This window comes from Lissotriton helveticus, chromosome 6 (assembly GCF_964261635.1).
Source record: "Lissotriton helveticus chromosome 6, aLisHel1.1, whole genome shotgun sequence".
NCBI lineage: Eukaryota > Metazoa > Chordata > Amphibia > Caudata > Salamandridae > Lissotriton > Lissotriton helveticus.
Genome location: NC_136067.1, coordinates 1,069,234,310 through 1,069,260,108, shown reverse-complemented (window position 1 = coordinate 1,069,260,108; position 25,799 = coordinate 1,069,234,310). Strand labels below are relative to the sequence as shown.

Sequence of the window (25,799 nt, the reverse complement as noted above, 5' to 3'; positions counted from 1 at the left end):
TTGCCAGTGCTGGGAGGATTTTGCGAGGTAGTTTTGAAATCTTTGCATAAAGTACTGTTGTTTTTTAAGAAGCTCTAACAGTTTTAAACTTTTTCTTTTTTTATGGAAAGAGAACTGGGAAGAAGGAACTCGCTTCAGACTGAAAAACATGAAGGTTGAACAGGAAACCAAGAAAATAATTTAATATTTCTGCTGACAGTACTTTACACATCTGAGTGAATAGAAACTAAGCATGGGTGTAAAATCCGTTCCGCTAGCGGATTTTGCGGATTTTCGGCAAATTCACAATCCGCGAACATTCGCAATCCGCGAACTCTCGCGAACTTGCCGAAAATTCGTAAAATCCGTGCGAAGCAGATTTTTTGCTTGGTCGCACTTGCCAACTAGAATACTATACAATTTTGCGGGAGTAAACACTTGCGAACACGTAGATGCGGCGGGCAGCGACAATCTCGCAATTGTGAGATTGCAAAATTTGCAATTTCGCACAAGAAATCCACCAGCAGGCAGCATAAACCTTGAAAATTATGATTTTTATCAGAATAACTCCTCAGGTTGACATTTGCCTGCACTTTTTCTTTGCAAGGAGTCTATTTTGGGGGGGGGGTGGGAGGAAGGAAGTGCCCCACCGTCTCCAACTTCCTGTTCCTGTCCAGCAGGCTCCTCCCAGTGCTTTCTTCATGTGCTGGTCACTTTGATTTGGATCTTGACCTGGAAGGGTTACTTTTTGTGGATGCTGCTGGATATTTGGATTTTTGCAAAACTGAAAGCACTCAGCAAAAGTTCAATCTTATCATTAGTAACCTTTCCCTGTAGTGCTTCCTGAGGGGCCCCTTCAGAGTTCATTTGCCTACTTGCAACTATTCTATGACCCTGCTCTGACCCTCACAGCAGGCTCAGAGAATAGCTACAAGTATACAACAAAGGTCCTGTTAAAAAAATTACACTGCAACAGAAAGCAATTACAGACAAAACTGAAAGCACTCAGCAGGTGCAAAAGTTCAATCTTATCATTAGTAACCATTCCCTGTAGTGCTTCCTGAGGGGCCCCTTCAGAGTTCAGTTGCCTACTTGCAACTATTCTATGACCCTGCTCTGACCCTCACAGCAGGCTCAGAGAATAGCTACAAGTAGGCCACAAAGGGCCTGTGAAAAAAAATTGCACTGCAACAGAAAGCAAATTACAGATAAGGAAGCAGGTGCCAGCCAGACTGGAAGTTTAAATTCAGTGACACATTAATCAACCCCAAATTAATTCATGTCAGTTGAAGCAGGGCAGGTGTGCTTGCTTTTTTTCACCCCCATAATCTACAGTGATAAACCAACCAGAGGGTGGCAGTGATGTACCAGAGGGTGGCATGGGTGTACCAGAGGGTGGCAGTGGTAAAACAGAGGGTGCTGTGAACCTGTGATGATGAACCAGACGTAGAAACAACATAGTCGCGGCCGTTGCGAGCCGACAAGTAAGTTCGCAATTGCGAACTGGTACACAACCCTCACGAACTGGCAGAAACCCTTGCGAACACAAAAATTGTGGATTTTGCGGATTGCGAATCCGTAAATATGCAAGTTCGCGGATTGCCAATTCGCAAAATCCGCCCATGCTTAATAGAAACGTACTACTCGCTGCTTTATACTTTTTTTCCTTAAAGTCTTTTAGAATGCTATATGTAATATACTGTTCAGTAAAAGAAAGTAGAAACTCATCTGTGCCTGTTCCAAATTTAGGTGCATCTCTTAACCATAACAGCTTATGAATGTGAAGAGCACCTCTTGCTTGCTACTCTTGTTGTGAAAATAAATCAGTAATTTCTCCAAGATGTTGATTTTATTTTGTTGCAGATGAAGGACAGCATAGTTTCACATCTGTGCTTTAAGTTCCTGGAAACATTTGACAGATGCAAACAGCAAAGTTCTCCTGGTGTCTTGGATATTCTGTACACCTCAGAGTTAGAAACCATTTTTGCACAATCTTTATGGTTGTTTTCCTCACTATTCATAGATGATTCTTTGAACAGTACATCACTTTTGGTGTATGAGTATAGAACCTGAGAACAGTAAAAAGTGAAAATGCACCCACAGAAGATAATTATACTGTAACAAGCATATGGCTTTCACCCCGTGAACAAGCTTCTTGCTGAAAGTGTTGATGGCAGGTGCTATTATAATGATTGCAGCTGATAGTGTTTCTCCCAAGGGTGCTGGACAGGTGGACTGTCATGCTTGAGTTGCAGCCCCTTTCTGGAATTGTTTTTTAAGTGCTTCCACGTGGAAGCTGTCCCATGTAAATAATTCTTTGTAGTGCCTCTGGATACCTTCTTGCTGCAAATATTACAGTACAGATAGATATCTGTAACTTTATTTTCCCTTGACAGTATTGTAAGGTGCTTCCTGAAGTACTTGTGCACACAAGTGTATTACTAAATAGCTAAAATAATTATGTCATGTGTATTTGTTAATTCTTTGGATTAAATTGTTTTGTAGTGTGTTAATGAAATGTATATGTAAAGTTATAAAAATACATATTACTATTAACGTATGGGACACAAACGCAGCCATACAGGTACTCATACATGAACTTGCACAACTATAGAGTCATTTAAACAGGTAACAACATTCTCACTCATGCAGCCAGTCAAAATCCTATATAGTCAGTCACATACACATTTAGACATGCAAACAGGTACTTACATAGACTGATACAGCCATTCACATACCCACTCACACAATCATACATCCATTCACACACCAAGACACACACCAATACAATCGCTCATACACCCACACACATACACTAATTCAGTTACTCATCAAATCTTTATTCAGTTATTAAAAGAGAACAACCATAAAAGTACAATAAAATCACAATTTACAGAATCTCTACATAAAATACAAGTAATTCATCACCAATCAGGAAACAATAGATTTCCGTGATCTAAAAACATTTTTAAAAAACACTGAAATTGATGCAATAGTTAAAATTTTATCCATACATTGAACAGCTAAAAAAGCAGGACGACAGCGATTTATTTCCATTGTCTTCAGCAACGGAACAATCCATCTTCGTCTTGGAATCGAGTAATATTTACAAAAGAAAAGGATATGAATGTCAGATTGTTCAGAAGTTTCGTCACATGGACATTTAGATAAAACTTTTGTCCAATCATTCATGTTAGGGAAACTAAGCGACCTGAATATAATATTTAATCTAAAACGAGTTAGTAAAAACCTCTCGTAATCATTCATTTGTAATTTGGCATACGGCTGCATTTTTGGGGTAATTGTTATTAACTGGTGAGCAACCACCGTTTGTTTCGTCATCTCGGTGGTAGTTCTGCGATTTTCCAGATAACTCATGCACTTTTCCTTCAGTGCTTTTCTGGAAATATCACACGTAGATAGAGGTTCAACAAAATTATTCTCCAAACCTAGGTTGGTAAGAAACTTCCTCAAATAACTTAGCCATCCAACCATACCACCGTTGTCTAACCTCATCACATCATTCAAGATGGAGCGGTTTAATTTACATTCTTCGGTTGTCCAAACCCTATGCCATAACAGAACCTGTGCAACCCTTATTATATCTTCTAAATATGGTTCCCCGAGTTCTGTATGGCATACGTAAGTCGATAAGGTTTCTGGGACAGCTAAAAGATATTTCATAAATTAGTTTTCCACCACCTGTAATGAACTCACATTTGCATGTCCCCATTATCCAGCACCATATGTAACAATTGCTACGCAGGTCGCTCTATATAATGTAAGCAACTCCCTGATGGGTTTTCTACCCATTCTTTTACAAAAACATTTTAGGGCCATTATTGACTTGCAAAACAATAACCTTTGTGTTTTGATTGCGTCATTCCATCGACCAGTATGGTCGAATAAAACACCTAGGTATGGGAAGGTTAAGGTAAAATCAACTAGACTAGAGGAGACAAAAATGTTTTTTCTCTTTCTAGCTGCCCCATGGCCACAATTCATGCTAAAGGTCTTAGAGCAATTTATCCTTAGATCCAGACTAGTCATAAAGTCAGTGAAGGAAGTGACTATGGTTTGCATAGCCATTGGTGTCCTGGCCATTAGGACAGCGTCATCTGCGTATAATAACGCTGGGATTGGTCTTTTGCCCACCATCTGCATGTCCCTGCCCTCCTGTAATAATTTCCTCTCCACATCATTAATATCAAGTGTGAAGAGAAAAGGGGCAAGGACACAACCTTGTCGTACCCCCCTAGCAATACCAAATGTTTCAGTACATTCACCATTTTTCCCAAACCTAACTCTGGCTCTTGCCCCCGAGTAGAGTTCCCTGAGAAATTGAATTATTGAGTTCTCTACTCCTAGGTTCTCAAGGATCAGCCATAGTTTACAATGGGTGACACAATCAAACGCTGACCTCAAGTCAACGAAGGTTAAAAACATGCAACCATCCTTAGCTTTGGTATATTTTTCAATAAGGACGTGCAGATTCAGGCACTGGTCAATAGTACTCGATCCTTTTCTAAAACCGTATTGAAGGTCACTAATTATTGTTTTTTCTTCCGCCCAGGACTGAAGTCTATTTAAGATTACACGGCCAAGGATCTTAATAGTGGAGTCCCGGAGCGATATTGGGAGATAGCAATGACAGCTTGTTCTATCGCCTTTCTTAAATATCGGCACTATTATAGACTCACACCAAGAAGATAGAAGACCTATTCGAGAGGTGACATTAAAGAGCTGGGTCAGGAGTGGACCCCATAGACCGGTATTATATTTGAATAAATCCACCGGAATCCCATCGGGTCTGGGGGCTTTCCCTGCCAAGCTAGCATTTATGCTTGTGGTTACCTCCATTAAGGATATGGCTGGGTTCAGTGTAACCAGTTTATAATGGGGATCCTCAGTAATATGATCCATTACTGAGGAATATTCCTCAGAACTCATCTTTGAGTAGAATTCCAAACAATGCTTCACCCATTCCCTCTCAGTAATAGCTATTTCTATCCTTGCTGGAACATTTTCATTTATAGGCGGTGCGTTTACTGCTTGCCAAAAGTATGCAGAATCTCTATTTAAAGACGCCTCGCACAATGCTTCCCAGGCTTCATTTTTTATAGTGTTTTTTTCTCCTTTTCAAAGCCTTCTTGTAATTATTTCTCAAGGCTTTGATTAGAGTGCGATCCTTGTCAGCGGCTTTTAAAGCGTGTTTTTACTTTGAATAAGCCTTAGTGCAGGCCGAGTGAAACCAACTAATTAGAGCCTTTTTAGGGTTTTTCGATTCAACCCAGAGTCTGTTCTTTATTTGGAAAATAATATCTAAAAAGTTTGTTATAAAATCTGAATAATCAATATTCCCATCTGTACAGGCATGGAATTGGGGTTCACATATCTTAATCAGATTACAGAGGAAATCTTCAGGAACCACAGTGGTCCACTTCAGAGCATACCCATTTTTCCTAACCATAGCAATATTATCCACGCACGGTTTTAAGATGTTATATCCGTGTGGGTCTTTAGGTTTACCTAATATTTCCAGGCTAAGGGGAAAGTGGTCACTCAATGGGTTATCCAAAACTTGAAATGCCTGGATCTTTCCCCCGTGTCGAACCGTCATCAATATAAAATCAATTGTTGAATTTGCCCCTCTAACATTAAAGGTGGGATCAAAGGGGGTCTCGGGTCTAACCATTCTATTCACAAAACCCATGTCACACCTAAAGATGATATCATTAGGAAGGTCCCCGCACTTAGTGTGCTCGAAATGGCTTAAACTAACATAATTTTCCAGCATTATGCTGCAGGTTCCTCTCTTACCACTTTGGCATATAGAACAGTTGAAATCCCCGCCCCAAATGACACAAACTTCTTTGAATCTCCCATTTAAGGTAGATTTCATGTCATTTCCTAAGGTTTTAAAAGTATCTTCCACCGCCTCTGCAGGGACATTATTGTAAAAATGTACCAAAATCAAAGTAAACACTTTATCTACAGTTATCCTGATTATATGGTAAGACATATTATTAGAAAGAATCTCATTTTCTAAACAATTAATCAAGTTAGAAACATATGTGGCTAAACCCCCTTTGGCCCTACCATATGCAGAGCCGATGTCTGGTGAAAAGAAAGTTTTGAAACCACACACATGATGTGGTACAGTTGTCCAGGTTTTTTGTAAGCTCACAAAGTCATACATATTCACTAAGTTAACCCATTGTTCAATCCCCAATTTTGATTTTAAACCTGCAATGTTCCAATACAAGAATGACCAGGTGGCCCTAGGAGCCTCACTCCTCGTCAAACTGGTAACACCATGGGACTCCAGATTAATCACAGAATTTACGTCTTCAGTTAACTCCATCTGTATCCCCGCCTCACTTCTAGTAATTTCCTTATAGCTAACCCCATCATCAGTCTGTGTCTCAGAAACTCCTTCTTTCATGCCCAGTGAATTTTGTCCAACATTTCCTTCAATTGGGAAAGAGTCAGTAGGGGAAATAACAGTGTTGAGTCAATCAACATCCTCCAACCCCTGTAGTATATCATAACGATTGAACATAGGAATATTAAATCTGTCTCTATTTCCATCACAAAATCCCCGTTGATGCCCATGATTGGTTTCTGTTAAATCAATATGTGTAGGCAGGTAGAAGTAATTTAAATCTAGAGTTTGTATTCCGTTATTGACACTACCATTGCCCCAAGTACAGATAAACCTTACTGCCCGTCTATCCCTGAAATTGACTAGTATACAATCCCCGGGGAGGTATTTCGGTTTGTGTCTGACCCAGCCCACTCTCCGAACACGTCATATTTCAGCATGTAGATGGACTGGGAGAGGTCTATACGTGTTGAGCCAAAAAGTTACTTTGTTTTTCAGGTCTGAGTAGGTTTCCCTTTTATCATTATTCAACTCAGGCACCCCGGTCAGAACTACAGTATATGGTACAGATTGCGGGGGCAAGTCAATACATGGATATATAACCTTCTTTTTATTACTAAAAACCATACCGCCCTCTTGGTGTCTATTTTTACTGAGCTGCTCCACCGTAACCTTTTCTTTTGTAACCACACTTTCAACTTCTTTTATATCTGTTCTATTTGGGGGCAGTGTCCTGACTCTTGATAGTACCTCGACTTGGGCTGGCCCATTATGATTCCCTGTTATGGAGTTTGCCGAACAACAGGATACTACAGGTTTATTAACCGCAGTAGATTTACTCATACCTTCAGGTTCCTGAGTACTATTATGGCAGTTGGCCTCAAATTTTCTCAAGAAGTCGGCATTAGCCAATGCCGTCTTTTCCAGGGACCCTATTTTTCCAGTTACATTTTTGATTCTTTCTAGTAAAGGTAAGATTAATGACTTTACTAGATGCTCCAATTGACCCATGAAAGCTTCAGGGTTTGGAGGCACAAAGTTTGAGACCAGCTGAGGTAGCGGTGTCGGAGGAATCAATATGGGGTTAGTGCAAGCTCGGACAGTACTAACTAATAATGGCTGGGGCTGTACAGCCAGATTTCCAACTTTTCTGGCAGTTTTAATTTGTTTGGGCGATCTACCCTTCTGATGAGTACCCCTACGCTTCCTCTTACCATTTGTCCCCAAGCCCAACACCTGTTTTTTTGCCTGTATACTAGGTCCTGATTTCTGTTTGTCATTAAAGCCAGTCTTCGTTAAGATATGTGGAGTAGTTCGCGTTGTGGTGTCAGTTAAAAGGGATTTGTTAATCTCTACCGCGAAGCTACGCTCATTATTAATCCCACACGTTGATGTTAATGAGCTGGAATCGTGGTGGATCGTTGCCCCCTCTGTTGGGGCACAAGTATGTGTTTTAGAGACTACATTTTCGGGAGTTACTGCCAATATTATTGGGCCCAATGACGAACGCCTGTTGTATAAAGGTTCTAAGGACAATCGGCGTTCTGTGAGGGCAAATTCATGCTCCAGCACTGATGTTGCCCTTTTTATAAACATATCTAATGTGCCGGTAACCAAACCACCTGTGACCCCAGGGATGCACTTCCTTTCTTTCCCTGATCTTACAGCCATTACGAACACTCTAGTTTCCCCAGCAAAGATATAATCAGGAAAATAATGTCTTTCCAAAGGCGAAAATATCAAGTCAATACCGGCAGGGATCTTACTTGAAGGGCAATGTTAGGTGGGGGCCGCACACGGTCCCGCCCTTGTTCCAGGCTTCGCCCGGGCACTCCCGCATGCGCCCCGCGCCGCGGGAGGCGCAAAGTTGTTGTAAGCACCTCCGGGCGATTCCCAATGACGTTGGTGGTGTGCGCCCCTCAGGGGACTCTGGGTGTTGTAGTCCCGGGGCAGCACACAGGACGCAAAGCTTCCTTCTGATGACCGGCGAGGATGGGAGCGGGAGCCGGAATCGCCACACAATGTTCCCCCGCTAGAGCAGCAGACAGGGTATGTCACACCAGGTAGGGCAGGTGAGCAAAGCCGAAGAGGAACCCGCGCCACAGGAGGCACAAAGTTGTTTTAAGTGCCTCCGGGCGCTTCCCAATGACGTTGGTGGTGTGCGCCCCACAGGGGACTCTGGGCGTTGTAGTCCCAGGGCAGCACACAGGACGCGAAGCTTCCTTCTGGTGACCGGCGAGGATGGGAGCGGGAGCCAGAATCGCCACACAATGGTCCCCCTGCTAGAGCAGCAGACAGGGTATGTCACACCAGGTAGGGCAGGTGAGCAAAGCCAAAGAGGAACCCATATACCCAACCATACACTCATAAAACCACACAGAGACTGACACATTCATGCATAGACCAATGCAGACACTGACACACCCAGGCACTCACCGATTCAGCCACTGACAGACCCAGGCTCACACAGATACAACATCTGACACACCTAGGGATACACTCATATACCCACTCACATTCCCATGCACACACTGATACAACTACTGATACACACAGCCACACCCCCATACAGAAACTGGCACACCCAGGCAAATTCTCCTACAGGCAATGACACTCCCAGTCACATGTCGATATAGCCACTTAGACCTTCAGCCAAACACTGATACTGCCTCTCAAACACATATACACATACTGATACAGCTAGTGACACACCCAACCACACACTAATACAGACATGCACATACTAATGCATCCAATAACACAGCAAGGCACACACTGATGCATACCCTGACACACCCACAGACATACTAATGTAACCCTAACACACCCAGACATAAATCAATGCAGACACTGACACAGCCAGGCATACACCAAAGCAGACACTAATGCATTCAGAGATACACTAATGCATTTAATAACACATCCAGTCACACACTGACATACCAAGGCATACACTGATGCATAGACTGACACACCCAGGCATACACCAAAGCAGACACTGACACCCCAGCCAAGTACTAATACATCCAATAACACACTGAGGCACACACTTGCCCATATACTGATGCACCAACGCACATACCAATCAAGATACTGACACACTCGGCCAAACATTGGTGCATCCAATATAACACACCCAGGCATACACTGACACACCCAGGCATACACCAATGCATACACTGACACACCCAGACATGCACCAGTGCAGACACTGGCACATCCAGGCATACACCAAAACAGATGCTGACACGCCCAGCCAAACACTAATGCACCCAATAACATACCCATGCATACACTGATGCACACACTGACACACCCCATCACACACCAATACAGTCACTGACACATTGAAAACGCACAGTTAGCTCTTTCTTTGACCAGATGGTGGTTCTAAAAAGAACTGGGGGGTTTTCTGGAAGGGATTTTATAAGTTTTTATATAGTTTTCTTCTTTTTTAGGTTTTAAGCAAAAAGTGAACAGGGTAGTAAAAAGGGTAAGAATGGGGAAATGCAAAGAAGCAACTGGCTTCAGATTTCAAAAAACATTATGTGGTCACTGGAAGCAAAAATCAAAAAAACTACCAGTGATCAATGTTCCCTCTAATTTTTTCCCTCTGTGTGCGGCACTGTAAGGTCTCAGTGCACAGCAGCCAAAGCTATGTGGGCCAGTAACGCGTGTCCGTGTGTGGTTGCAGCGACAAATATCAGTGCAGATTGTGTGAGTATTTATGTTAAACGCAGCACCAGTCTTGTGCTAAAATTACCATGAATACTTTTTTCAGAGGCACACAATATGCCCCGCACGCTTGTGGAGCCCTGTGTGACAAACTTTGTTGGTGCCCCCCAATGACCACCCCCATCAGTGATTCCCTCACTATTACCCTTTAACAGTGCCCCTCAAGGTCTCCGTTACCCTACTCTCTTTCAGATTTATTTAATTTGTTTTATAGCTCCTCTCTTACTAGTGTAGGGTGTACATTACATTGCACACATATGAAATAGAGACAATCAATCATAGGTATGTAAATCAGTGTACAAGAAATGTTACATATGACAGAGGACTGCAAGGTATAGGAGTGATATGTCATTCATTCTGATAGGCAGTATAGTATAAGAGTGCTTTGCCTGGAGAAGCACAAACTCAGAATTTAAAATGTAACGCCATGCTTAGGATTTCTCTTTAATACGAATTGCATTGTACCTAGATGAACCCTATTTGCTACATTAGGATAATGAATGGCTGGGGGATAAAAAATCATAACGCTGGAATCTTTACCTTGTAGTATGGATGAAGTTCGTTGTTGACAGTTAATAGTTTACTGTTCTATATTAGAATTGTAACTTTTAACCCCTCCCACGCTGGTGACGGAACCGCTCCATCACGCCCCTTGGGTGGGCTGAGCTGGTGATGGATCGGTTCCGTCACCGCCAGCTCTCCGCGCCTGCGCGGCACGTTCTTTTGAGCGGGCGGGGCCGAGACGGAACCGCTCCATCACAAGCACAGCCTACCCGAGGGGTGTGACGGAGCGGTTCCGTCACCAGTGTCGGAGCGCCGCACGGCCCCCCCACCCCTTAGCGCTGCAGCGGAATTGCCGCCGCAGAGAAAGGGTTAAACTGCAAGTAACAAAATGACCTCTCTTAACCCGCTAACCAATTTTCATTCTATGCACTTTATGACCTGCATGGTACACCTCCTTTGCAGCAGGCATATTAACCATCTGCACTACCTTAGAACTTCCACTAGAGAAAATTCCGATCTCTCTAATACAACAAGTAACTTTACACCTGCAACTAGCCAGGATCGTTGGTTTGTCAATGGTTCTTATTTGCATGTGATAAATAAGCATCAACTACGCCTTTGTTGTAGATAACATTGCAAATGCTTCACTTCTGACATGATGACACTGAAAGAACTATAATGAGTCTCTTTGTGGTTACATAAAAGGCAGTGAAGGGTGGTACTGCCGTAGAGTTAAGGTTTTTGTTTTTTCACCCTGAGGGTGAGGGCAAAAATGGAGAGCCTGATAGGTACCCGTCTCGGCAGTCGCGCACCGTCCATAGGGCTAATTGGGCTTCAGCCCCCACACGTGCCGTGTCTCATCCCGGGCTGCTGCAGCTCAAGCTGCTGTGGGCTCGGCTGGGCAGTGTCTGGAGTCTTGTCTGCAGCACACTCAAGTTTTTTACAGGTCTGTAAAGACCATTTGCATATTTACATACCTTTGTAAACTGGTTACCGAGGCTTAGTTTGTTTCTAATTCCAGTGCCCCCCTGAACTTCCACTCCACCTATTCCTTACATTTGTATTTTACATTTACTGCCATAGTGTGAGAATGCATTTCTTGAAAAGGAATACAAAGTAAGGTTGCCAAAGGAAATATGCCAGCCAAATGTTGTTTAAAGTGCTTGCAAAGATCTAGTCTTGATACTAAATAGGGTTATAAATAAAAAAGTATGTATTTATTTGTAATGTGACTTTTCTGTCTTTGTTCACTTCAATTATCAGTTATGAATCATTCAAGCAGCACTAGAACACAATTATACATGCTTTCTATTTATATTTGCTGTTCATAGTATGCAGAGATAAGTGCTGAAAATACGGCTTTAGGTGGCTGATTATTTTTGTACCATCTGGGACATCAAATTGATGAGCTGCCAACCCTAATCATAAAGTGAATGTTTCTTGCAGGATCAGCGCAATATTTATTTTCTCCACCCGCTATCCCTGATTAATGCCATAATAGCAATAGTTTACCTTTCATCTGATACCATAACCTGCCGTCAATAACATGCTGAGTTACTTCAAGTGTCTGGGAAAGCACCCTGCATTCAGACAACTCACTCCTCATTCTTGCCCGTCATTTTCATGCTCACCCTGCACTCACGGCGATCACAATTCACTCACACTGATCACCACACACTCACACCATTCACCCGCTCATTCTACTCACAGTGATCAGTCTGCACTCACAATGCATGTGTGCTGTTCACCCTGCACCTCCCCCTGCAGTCACACAGCACACTACCCACCCTGCACTCATGTGACACTTCACTCACTTTTCCTCCTCACTGATCAATCAGCAATATCACTCAAACAAGCCCATCACTAACAATACATTAATTTGTCCCAATTTGCACTTACAGCCACACCTAAATTCATATTGCAACGTCACTCACCCTGCAGTCACTCCTCTTACCATACTCACACTGTTGCATTAGTCATCGTGCACCCACATGGGCACTCCTGCCACCCACAGAGGGTTGATGTGCCTGCTACAAAGAACGTGTACCATGCAGATGACAGAATTGAGTGTGAGTAAACTGAGTAACGCAGTAAAAAAATGTAATGTTGGGCATAAAGGTGCCATAGAGAGATGAGGTGAATTGTTGGTGAGTGGTAGTGAGGTAATTCATGGAGAAGACGGAAATGGGGGAGGGGCGCCAAAAAAGACTATTGCACTGTGTGCCACCAGTGCTATGCTATCCCTCGCTGGGAGTGTTAGCCCCCCCTGAAGTTCGGGTCTAGCTGCGCCCCTGCATCTCAGCACCTGCTGAGCACCATCGGCAGGACTCAGCCAACTTAAAGCCTTGGGTATGGGGTTACTTTCTGTGTCTGACCGCTCTCTGATGCAGCGAGTCAAAGGCATGAAGTATGTCTGTTGACAAATATTAACAAAGGAGGGAGGGAGAGGAAAAGTGGATTCGGTCTCCCCTGGTAAGTTACATAAACAGAATAGAATCCACTCCAGTGGTGGTAGTGGTCCCTGCAATGGTAGGGAGCACACAGTGTTGTGTAAAATACCCCTCCCACACCAACAGGCCCCTTGGTGTCATGCTTCATCATTGGGGTCTTCGCACCCCTCTACGGGATGCGGCGTGCTACGACTCACGACTACGTAGGAGCACTTTAGGTGTACTATGTGTTGGTGTGTGTAGGGAAATAGGTGTGAGTGGTGAGGTAGTGAAAAGTGATGGTTAAAAAATACCTGGCTCGTGGGGTAAAAATAGAATTTATTAAGCCCTCGGCTGGTATCGTTAAAAGGGGTGCAAGATGAGGTTGTTACTGTATTTTAAGGTACACCAACCTCAGAAAGTGCGTCGACATGTTTCGGAGTGTAAAAACTCCTTCTTCAGGACGAGGGAGTGCACAAACCTCCTCACCTTACTCACATGTAGTGTAGATGTCAAAGTGAAATTTGCAAAAATACTATCTACAAAAAAATATGTGTAATGTTCCTAATTATGTTTTATAATATAATATAAAAGTCTGTTGCGCCCAATTGGCGATAATAGAACCAGACTTAAATAATAAGGCAGGATGGCCTCATGAGCCCTGCGTGGTATTGGGGGTTGTCTTCCGGCTCAATGCGGCAACGGTTACAGCAAGCCTCGGTGGGCTGTCTTCCCCTCAACGCGGCTCACATTGTCCATTCCATGGAGTCTGAGTCATGAAATATGGAGAGAGGGACTCGCTGCCCATCTCCCTGAGCCATATTTGGCCCCGGGAACTCCATCCCTTGGGGTCCTTTGCATTTTTTAAGGGCCCCTCTCCCCAAGCCTTTAGAAGGTCCTGGGGACCAGATCACCCAGGTCTGCTACTATACTATAAAGGGAGAGGGGCCACCCAACCCCCCCCCAAGGCTTTATTGGCTCCATGGCGCCCATCCTCCACTTGTTGTGTCCCAGGGAGCTGACCCACAGGACACTGCAGTTTCTCTGTCTGCAGCAGTGCAAACAGGCACACTTGTATTTTCTCCCGCCTGGGGAAAGTATTTTTAAATCTCCTTCCAAATGGGATCAATCATGAAGTCTTCTTCCAGCTGGTGGGATCTTTAAAAATGCTCCTGCCGGCTGGGAGCAGACTTTTGATCTATTTCCCTGCCCACACTGATGCAGACAGGGAAACAGATCAAGATATTACTCCCACCCAGCAGGAGCAGCATAAATAGCTGCTCACTAGGGACGGGAGCAATGCTGGACACCACAGCATAGGGGAGCTGGCAAGGTACCATGCTCTCTGATAAAGATGGCCTTGTTGAAACAGTAGTGATTACATGATGTCGTAGGTTGGTTTCTATTTTTTGTCTAATGAATTGTGTTTTATCTTGTATTTCACATGTTTTTATTTGTTTTTAATGTGATTTTTCTGTTATGGATATTAGATTATCCAAATAGATATGTCTTGACTGCCTGATTGAAGGTTTAGTAAGCATGTCTTATCTGCAACATTGACCATATACCATACCCTTCACGGTTAACCTAGTTCACAGTAAGAATGAGCAACAGATGTATGGGAAACCCTCATTGCACATAGTGTTCAATATGTATACAACTATTCAGAGAAAGCCAAGTTAGTCAAGATACTCAATGTCTGTTCCAAAATTAATGCCTAACTACAAACAGCTTTTATCTGTCTCAAAGCCCTCACAGTCACCAAACCTACATTGTAAAATGAAGTTGATATGAGTAGAAAAGTGTGTACTGTAAACAGTGTTTACTTTATGGAGAGAGTTTACTTTGTACCACACTGTTTGCAACTTACAGATAGCCACTCTTCTGTAGCCAAACAAGCACATGTACATAGGTTAGCACCTGGTGCACTTGGTATGTAGAAATTATCATACTGTGATGATTCTGTTTAATAACTCAAGGCTGCTTACAATAGTTAGAGTAATATTTAGGAGCCGCATCTACTGCTGTTGCATCATATTTTGTGACAGAACCGCGGCGCAAACCACCAATTCATATTAATGGCTTTGATTGGCGTCATAGATGTGGAGTAGGTCAAGGCAGAGCAAATTGATACGTTGCCTTACTCTGCCCATGTGAAGCGTTGAATAGGCATTGTGGAGAAGTGTGGCTCACTGGTTAGAGGAGGCAGACCTGGAAGCAGAGGTCAGCCTGGGACCAGGGTCCAATTCCCGGCTCGGCGGGGTCTTGAGTCCTAAAATGTCCATGGACTCGACAATTCTCGCTCCGGTGCCTACTCGATTCACGGGTTCACACTCTGTGACTCTGGGCAATAGCTTGCTTAATCTCCACAACGGCCCCTCGCGGCGGGATGCCTGGCTTTCACCTTGCGGATACCCTGCCGGGGTTATCTCACAGGGGAATACCAGGACGGGTTCCCTAAGCAAGCGCTTAGAAACCGCTTGGTGATTTGCGCTATATAAATTCCTTTACATTTACATTTACATTGTGGTGGGTGTTCTCACGCCACACCCATCAATTTTTATGCATCCCCAGATTTACAAGTCTATGTAAACCTGGGGATACGCCAAAACCTTATGCCTTTTCAGGGAAGAATTATGTTTATTATCCTTGTTTTTCCCTCTTTCTATATGTGCTGCAGAAAAAGCCTCTCACAATTTTGTTTGTGTAGGAAGGTGCCCCTTCTGCCACAAAAACAATCCGGCTTCCACCATGGTGCAAGGGTGCCTGCATTGTCGTGAGGCCAACAAAAGGACACCATTACTGGGGGAAAGGACAGAAATTCACCATATGCCATAGATATATTACATTCCTTCCGTTTCCCCTCGATGCAGGGCAGGGCGGCAACTTGCTGCGCAGCCCTGCAACAAATCCCCAAAAACATGCTTTTTAGTATGTTGTACATACCCCTGTGTGGAACATGCTGAACAATAGCCGTCATCTGTCACTGGCACACAAGCCAATTGCTTCTCAATTACCCCTTAGTGGGATCCAAGAACCCCATTGTAGTGCTTGACTCTGTCAGGGTAGCTAAGTAGTCCAAGGCCTACTCAGGTGACCGGATGTGGGCTAGTAATCACCACTCCCTCGCACCCAATAACCACACTCAATAAATGACTGTCCAGTCACTGCTTTTTCTTTAGAAAAGGAAAGGTACATTTATCACACAAGGAAAACCGTAGGTCTAGCAAATATTCGAGCAAAGTCAGCAATAGTTAAGAAATATCCTTTGTTTGTCAGGGGAGTCCGTCAAAGAGGACGGAATCCCATCACCCACTGAGGTGGCATGCTTCATCATCTGGGACCTCCTCTTGGTTGCAAAACCTAGTGCAACCAAGGGCTACAACCTTCTCATAAGGAGACAGGAGCTCACAGATGTTTTGAATAGTTTCTGATTGGATCAACCAAGATCCCATAGAAGTAAAGCAATGATAGTCTTATCCGTGATGGTTGCAGTGCATGTAGTGAACAAAGTGAAACGTGATTTAAAATTGGCTACCAGGATCAAAACCAAATTTAATACAAATTGACCTGGTGTCAAATATAAAAATCAGTGTGTATGCAGCTTGAACCATTTAACTGCATTAGTCCGAAAAGGAGATGGTCTACATGTTTCAGCCTGTCAATCAGAATGTGATCACGGCTTTCATTAGGACCTAGATAATATATTGCCACTGCAAAATTATGTGTGAAGAAAACAACAAGTAAAGTCACAATATGTGTGGTTGGGTACGACACAACCTACATTAACCTGTAATCCCAGTTTTTTGGTCAATTGTCACAGGAATATTGGACGACAACCAGTGAGAAAAAGGGGGATAATATAAGTGAACTCCTGACAAACAAGCATTCTGTACAGAACCAAAATATATATTAAAAACTATTAAAAATGCTCAAGGGGGGCATTATTATTGTCTCACCAGATACCAAAATATGTACCGTATACCAAATAATGTATACCATCATGTGTCCTGATGCCAGGTGAGGTGAGGAGTGCACCCACATTTTGACGGGTAAGCATATTAAGACATCGATAAACACATGATATTTTACATTATTTAGCATACGGTACACATTTTGGTTCTGTACAGAATGCTTGGGTCGACCTTGTAGAGAGGGCCAGGTCAAAAACGTCATAGTACATCAGAGCTTTCCAAACTGTGTGTCCCGACACAGTACTGTGTCGCCTGCAAAGGGTGGGTGTGTCGCGGGATGACACCGGTATTAATCGGCACTTAGCATATGACTGCTGCTAATTAAGAGGCATTCCTTTGAAAGAGTGTCGGCAAACACCGCCGCAGCAGCGCAGACTACCCTGACACTCAGATCTATGGGGGCCGTGAGATTCACAACAAAGCAGTAAATGGTCTTTTAAAGACCTACGAAGTACTGGGGTGTGGATCTGTGTGTGTCCAGGAAGCTGTCTCTGCCCAGGCTGAAACACATGCAGGGTGAGGGGACAGAGGGCGACAGACAGAGGAAGACAGACAGAGGGCGATAGAGGGAGGGAGATAGAGGGAGGAAGACAGAGGGAGGGAGACAGAGAGGCGGGAGGGACGGAGACAGAGGGAGACAGAGAGAGAGAGAGAGGGAGACAGAGAGAGAGGGAGACAGAGGGCGACAGACAGAGAGAGAGGGAGACAGAGAGAAAGGGAGACAGAGGGAGACAGACAGAGGATAGAGAGGGAGACAGACAGAAGGAGAGAGAGAGGGAGACAGACAAAGGGAGACAGAGGGAGAGAGAGAGAGAGAGAGGAAGACAGACAGAGGGATAGAGAGGGAGACAGAGAGAGGGAGAGAGAGAGGGAGACAGACAAAGGGAGACAGAGGGAGCGAGAGAGAGAGGGAGCGAGAGGGAGACAGAGGGATGGAGACAGAGGGACAGAGACAGAGGGTGACAGACAGAGGGCGACAGACAGAGGGAGGAGGGTGACAGGGAGGAAGGCAACAGAGGGAGGAGGGCGACAGAGGGAGGAGGGCGACAGATGGAGGGAGACAGAAGGAGGGAGACAGATGGAGGGAGACAGATGAAGGGAGACAGAGGGAGGCAGACAGGCAAGAGGGAGACAGACGGAGACAGACAAGAGGGAGACAGACAAGAGGGAGACAGACGGAGACAGACAGAGGGAGACAGACAGGGAGAGAGAGGGGAGGAAGACAGAGGGAGAGAGAGGGAGTAAGGGAGACAGAGAGAGGGAGACAGAGAGAGAGAGAGGGAGACAGAGAGAGGTAGGGAGACGGAGACAGACAGAGATAGAGACAGACAGAGACAGGAATAGACAGATAGAGGCAGAGACATGGACAAACAGAGGCAGAGACTAAGACAGAGAGGCAGAGAGACAGAGAGGGAGACGGAGAGGGAGACAGAGAGAGAGAGAGAGAGAGGGAGACAGAGGGTGACTGAGGGAGGGAGACAGAGGGAGACAGTCAGGGGAAGACAGAGGGAAGGAGAGGGAGGCAGAGGGAGACAGACAGAGGGAGAGGGTGACAGAGGGAGGGAGACAGAGGGACGGAAACAGAGGGAGACAGAGAGCGGGAGACAGAGGGCGACAGAGGGAGGGAGACAGGGGGAGGAGGGCGACAGAGGGAGGGAGACATAGGGAGACAGAGAGAGAGAGGTAGACAGAGATAGGGAGGGAGACAGAGAGAGGTAGGGAGACGGAGACAGACAGAGATAGAGACAGACAGAGACAGGAACAGACAGATAGAGGCAGAGACATGGACAAACAGAGGCAGAGACTAAGACAGAGAGGCAGAGAGACAGAGAGGGAGACGGAGAGGGAGACAGAGAGAGAGAGAGAGGGAGACAGAGGGTGACTGAGGGAGGGAGACAGAGGGAGACAGTCAGGGGGAGACAGAGGGAAGGAGAGGGAGGCAGAGGGAGACAGACAGAGGGAGAGGGTGACAGAGGGAGGGAGACAGAGGGACGGAAACAGAGGGAGACAGAGAGCGGGAGACAGAGGGCGACAGAGGGAGGGAGACAGGGGGAGGAGGGCGACAGAGGGAGGGATACAGAGGGAGTGAGACAGACAGAGGGAGGTAGACAGACAGAGGGAGACAGACAGAGGGAGGGAAACATAGGGAGACAGAGGGAGGGAGGCAGTGGGAGACAGTCAGGGGGAGACAGAGGAAAGGAGAGGGAGGAAGACAGAGAGAGAGGGAGAGAGGGCGGGAGACAGAGGGAGAGAGACTGAGGGAAAGAGACAGAGGGAGAGAGTCAGAGGGAGAGGGAGACAGAGGGAGAGGGAGGGTGACAGAGGAATGAAGACAGAGGAATGGAGACAGAGGGAGGGAGACAGAGGGACGGAAACAGAGGAAAACAAAGAGAGGGAGACAGAGAGCGGGAGACAGAGGGAGACAGATGGAGACAGACCGAGGGAGACAGAGAGAGGGAGACAGAGAGAGAGAGAGAGAGGGAGACAGACAGAGTGAGTGAGAACCCCCCCGAACCCCCTTGGGTGGTTTGGGCTCGCTCGCTACGATCGCTTGCTACACTGCCTTACTGTGTCACAAAGTGATGCATCTCCAAAAAGTGTGTCACCAACATGAAAAGTTTGGAAAGCAGTGGAGTACATTATAATACAGCAAATGCTAACAAAGAGGAGTATTTATACAAGTAGAAATGTGAAATTCCTAACACTGGGCACGGAGCCAGGTTTTACTTGCTTAATGAGAAGAGTAGAAGAGGGCCTTTTGTACAGCAAATGGGAAATGTGTTCAAACTTGTTAAAAGTTAGCACGAGGTCTGGGGCCAAAACGTAATGGATGCGTCTTCCATTTTAGTCCAGTGCAATAATCAGTACCTGTATTATGCGTTTAGTGCTTCCTAGTTATCTGGTCACACAATCTGCCTCATTAATAATTAAGATAGAAGCCTAGCTTGAAAAATACAAATCTATTATTAAATGTTCCTGAGAGAGAGCTGGGCTCTGGAAAGTGAAGGCGTTGTGGTGAAATGCCCCCTCTGTCCTTGGTTTGACCGTGTTTGCCAGGGTTGATTTTAGTTCCCAGGGTGGCTCTGATTGAAGCCGTGGATTACATGCAGAGCCTCTCAAAATGTGGCATCATTTGGTGTAGATTGTGTTCTGTGATATGTGGAGTGTTGGAAAACACATTATTTCATCCAAGACAAATAATCCACCAACCTTTCCAGCTTCAGACACTGAATCCCAGTTTCCTCCTGCCAATGCATATTTTCCACTGCCAATTCTTGCCAGGATCTCCTCAGGGGTATCATCAGGCCCATTTGCAAATGGTGTGAACCTGTGAAATGAAATACGATTATGTGCGATTAAATGAATGTTATAAATATATTTACCGCACCTTCAAAAACGCAGAAACGTAACTTGTCCACACAAATACACTCATTGTTATTTTGTGGATGCTGATAAACATGTCAAATATCCTCTTTTTCAAGAATTGTTTTAGTGATTGAAAGCGGAAGATCTGGAATGTATTAAAGAATATAGCAGATCATCACCCCAAAAAAACATAGAATGCAGCTTGGATTGTGCTTCTTTGTTCTCACGCAGTCGAAGGTGTTGAAAGTAGGGCTCTTGCTTTATGGCATGCGTTTTTTTAGATATTTTCACCTGTATTTATATATATTTTTGTCCACTCCAGCTGTTTAAATCTGTATTCTGAAACCTTCACCCTCTCTCAACTGTTGGCCAGGAAGCCATGACTGACAGCATTGAAAATCACTCAAAAAGACATTATATTCCGGTTTTCTATATTTAAAAATAAATACAGAGAAATAGACGGCTGCCCACATAAATTTATCCCAAGCACGCAATTAAAATGGAAACTGGGAGCTTTACTTATAGTCTATTCACAGGGTTTGATGCACTGGAGGAGAACTACTGGGCAATTATCCTCACGCTCCTCTCTTAGGGCCTCATTTATGAGGCTGTGCGTCACTTTTACGCCACTGGTGCGTCACTTTTTGTGACGCACCAGTGGCGTAAAAAATGCGCCTTGTTGCGCCATATTTACAAAGCAACGCCTCTAGGTAGATGCGTCACTTTGTAAGCCACTGCGCCACATTATACCTGCGCCAGGTATAATGTATGCAAGGGGGGCGTATTGACGCAAGAATGTGTCATGGAAGTGACGCAGTGAAATCTATGAGATTTCACTGCGCCACTTCTAGGACTCAAATGCGTCAAAATCTTACGCCTGCCTCACAGCAGGCGTAAGACTGATGCAGGCCCTTTCACATGGGGCTTGCCCCATGTGAAAGGACACATTGCTGGAGTTGCGTCACTTTTGTGACACACTCCAGCAATGCGTCACTTTTGCGCCTACAGATACGTCAGAAATACTGACGTATCTAACTCCCTGCGACACGATGCGTCATACTGTAAATATGCATCATTGGTGTCGCAAGGAGGGCGCAATGAAAAGTGACGCATCGCTGTTTTCACGCAGCGATGCTTCACTTTTCATAAATGAGGCCCTTAGCGCCCAACTCAATCTTCAAATCGACGTTCAATTTAGGAGTAAAAGCAGCAATATGTGCTCGAAATACCACATCATGATTTGCCATCATCATAAATGTAGGGTTATTGGTGACCAACATGCCGTTAGAAGGGAGTGGCCCTCCAAAATGTAGTGAACGAACTTACAGGCTGTTGAGCATTCTCAAACATTTTGCAGGTGATTTACCACACTGCAAACACTTATAAAACTACTTTGTTAACGGAAGCAGTAAATGCCTTCCAAAGGGCAGAAAGGGAGGGGACGACCCCATATATAATGAGTGAGTTAAGGTCAGAATTTCCTCACAGGGAAACGTTTTCCCATTGAAGTACTCCCCTGTCAAAACCACATATCTGCATGGTGTAATTACACAGATATTTCTTGTCATTGGAAAGCCCACCTGAATAAATCTTGTCCAGTAGACTTCTGCAAATCTATGACTGCCAAGGTTCTTTTTATTCCCCTTTTAATCCTTAAAAGTCACAAATCTATTCCAAACCCAGGAACACATATGCTGGTGTAGGTTTCGGAATTTTAAAAGGCCTACTTTGTGACACGAATCCAAATCAATGTTATTTTGGACATCTCCATAATGCTCAGTAACCCGTTGATTTGCTTTCAGATGACAATCCCAGCTCACTTGCTTACTTGACGTGGACCATCGTGGACCATTTGTGTCATTAACTAAAAATACAGGGGCAGAACATGCCACCACTATGTTTTTGGTGTGCGCATCTGTTGAATGTTGCCCAACTTCAAAAACTTGCCCCATTCTATTGTATGTCTAATGTACAGATCAGTTTATGTAGGGCCCATATTTGCAATAATTCTAGCTTTTATTATTTTGAAGGAATTTCGTTAACAATACATACTTCTTGCAGCAAATTGATCATATTTTGTATTGCTGGGATAGAATATTACTAACTAATTGTCTGGACCCATGGATATAAAATTGATAGAGACGCTGTGGTTCAGCAACAGCAATAGGTAAGAATCGGTAAATGTGATGTGGGTAATAAATCGGTAAAATGTACCGATTCGGTAGTATTCGTTATTACCGAATTGGTGATACCGATTCGGTAATGAGGAATACTTCCCATTCATTCCTATGGGCCTCATTCATTCCTATGGGCCTGGAGGCCCATAGGAATGAATGGGAAGCCATTCACTTTTACTGATTCGGTAAATACCGAATCGGTAATAGCGGGAGCATATTCAAGGGTGGCAGGGTGTCACATTGACACCCTGTTGCACCCCTGAATCGTGCATGTGTGCACATGTGGCGCACATACATGCCCTAAGGGCATGTTTGTCTGTCACATGACATTTTTAAAAAAGCAAATAATTGCTTTTTTAAAGGTATTCGCTATTTACCACCAACTTGTACTTGGTGGTAAATAACTAATCCTTAAAGCAGAAATGCACTCACTTGAGTGCTTCCTATATAGGTTTTAAGGATTCGGTAATTTACCAATTCCTTAAAATAAGGAATCGGTATTTTACCGATTCCTTAAAATAACGAATCGGCAAATTACCGAATCCTTATTTAGGGCTTCCTACATTGGAAAGGGCTAAATACCGGTCGGTAACGGGAAAATTATCGATTTTCGGCCGTTACCGCTCTGTATTAAGCTACCTACATCTGGCCCTAAGACTTGACTGTCTCCTTTGAAGGAGAGCTTCAGCTGATTTTCATGTGATTGATAACTCTTTGTAATGAGAAAGACGAGCTAAGAAATTATGAAATGGAATGTGTTCATAGGAGCTTCCAAACAAGTAATTGCAGATAAAACAAAAACATTTTTTTTCCAAATATTCACAGTTCAGTAACTCTCGGCTAACGACCTGATGTATAAAATGTTTTTGGACTCATAAAGATTTAGGTGTGAAAAATTGCAGGCACTGAAGGAGTCAAAACCATATTTACAATGCAGGTGTATAACATGGTGTTAGATTTGAGGGTCTCTAGTTGGCACAGGGAGGTACTCATGACAAATAGGGATCCTTACCTCTAGTCAGGGTAAGGGGGTACACTCCTAAAATTAACTCTGCTCTCCCCCTTGGTAGCTTGGCACAGGCAGACAGGCGTATCACAGAGGCAGTGTGTAAAGCATTTGGGACCACATACAGTAACCCTGTGACAACACTACAGATGGACACCAGACAAGGTTTTTATATAAAGAATTAGTATACTTTATATAGAGTTACCACAAGACCATAAACAACAAAAATACACAATACTTTTACTTTAAGATGGCAGATTTAGCTTAGTTTAGTTCAGTTCTTAAGATGCGACACTTTGCGTCAATGTACCTTACGATGTGTTGCGCTTCCACGACAAGCAATGTCGCAGCGAGGGAAATGCGGCAAAGTTCAGGTGCAAAGAAATAAAGACGTGAAGATCTTCCAGATGCAGCACGCTTCTCCGGGGATGCGAGAAGTTCTCGGTTCGATGCGTGAACTGCAGCGGCGTCACCCTTGTTCAGCGATGCGACGGCAACAGCTTCAGCTGCGACACTCTTCTCCCACGATGCGTGAAGCTTCCGCACAATGCGACAACTACAGCAGCGACATCCACTATGCGACGGCGGCTGCTCCGACGGCGGTGCCCTTCTCGGGGATGCGAGGCACTTTTCTTCGATGCGGTGCAGTGCGACAGTTCCAGATGCGACATTGTTGCTCAGAAGTGCGATGGCAGACACTGTGACAGCGACACACTCCAACCTCGTTGCGAGACTATTCTCTCGATGCGGTGCAGTGTGACAACTCCAGCGGCGACACCCTTGTTCAGAAGTGCGATGGCAGGCAACAGCGATGGCGACATGCTTCCTCTTCATGACGTCGTGCTTCCAGCTCCTTGCGACACACATTTCCTCAGAAGTCCCAAAAACAGCAGCAGGCCCTTCCACAAGAACTCTGGGGAGCTGGGGGTTGAAGTCTGTTGTCCCTGAGACTTCAGCAGGAGGCAAGCTCTTTTCCAAGCCCTTGGAGATCCTTTACAAGTTGAAAGCAAGGTACACAAAGTTCCTTTCTCTTTACTTTGGTAGTAAGGCAACCACAGCAGGCCAATCCCCTAAGCAGCACTTCAGCTTAGGAATAGTCTCTCCTCAGTTTCTTCAGGTTCCTCTCCTCAGTAAAGGTTTTTCTTGTAGTCCAAAGCGATCTAATTTCTTGGGATCAGGGTCTCAAAATGTATACAACAAAATCCTTTGTTCTCTTAGGGAAGATGGGCCTTTGCCCAGTCCAAACCAGTCTGGAGCACTCTGTGTACATGACTCCTTCTTTAATTCACAGTGCAGGGCAGAAACATCAGACGCCCCACAGGAGGTGGAGCCAGCATTGTGGAGGAAAGGCACAGCCCTGGAGCACTTCGTTGACATGATTCCTTCTCTCCTTTCACAGTGCAGGGCAGAGACATCAGACGCACCACAGGGGGTGAAGCCAGCACTGTGGGGGGCAGGCACAGTCCTATTCAGGTCCCAGGTGCAACTCCTCCCTCCCATCTAGATGCAGATCTCACTATTCACCACTGGGTGGACTCACCCTGTCTCCTGGAATCCCCAGCCCTGTCACTCAAACTCCAGACAAAGAATACACAACCTAGCAGAGGCAGGCTTGAAAGGTTAGGCAAGAAAATACTACTTTCTAAAAGTGGTATTTTCAAACACAGAATGTTAAAACCAACTTCTCTAAAAAATGTATTTTATCATTCTGAGTTCATGCATACTAAACTCGAATTTCTAACATGTTCTCTGAGTCAGTTAGTATTATAAGATGTAATAATCTAACTGCCCATTCTGGCCTATGGAGAACAGTCGCCTTGCAATAGTGAAAAACGAAAATGGCTGTAATTCACTATTAGGACATGCTACACACACCAGGGCATGCCCTACCTTATACTTACAATGCATCATGCACTTGGGCCTACAATAGGGGTGTCTGATATGAAGAAAATTGATGGTTTAGGGACTGGCAAGTGGGTGCACTTGCCCAGTCATCATGGCAGTACCAGACTGCACAAAGGTTCTACAATGGCAGATCTGAGACACACGTTTACAGGCTGCTTCTGTGGGTGGCACAACCAGTGCTGCAAGCCCACTAGCAGCGTTTGGATTTACAAGCCCTGGGCACACTCAGTGCACTGTACTAGGGTCTGACAAGTAAACCAAACAAGCCAATCATGGAATCACTAATCCATACATCAATTTACAATAGGGAGAGCATATGCACTTTAGCAATAATCAGCA

The 25,799-nt window shown here is 44.6% G+C and overlaps 1 protein-coding gene across 2 annotated transcripts in view; it reads right to left on the bottom strand.

Annotated features, from left to right (window-relative positions):
* LOC144763264 (ribosomal protein S6 kinase alpha-2) overlaps nt 1-25,799 on the bottom strand; it is a 1,818,960-nt gene that overhangs the window by 107,835 nt on the left and 1,685,326 nt on the right. For both annotated transcript variants that reach the window (XM_078648717.1, XM_078648718.1), the window contains exon 19: nt 20,217-20,334. In XM_078648717.1, coding sequence (XP_078504843.1) covers nt 20,217-20,334 — 118 coding nt within the window. The remainder of the gene's footprint in view (nt 1-20,216; nt 20,335-25,799) is intronic.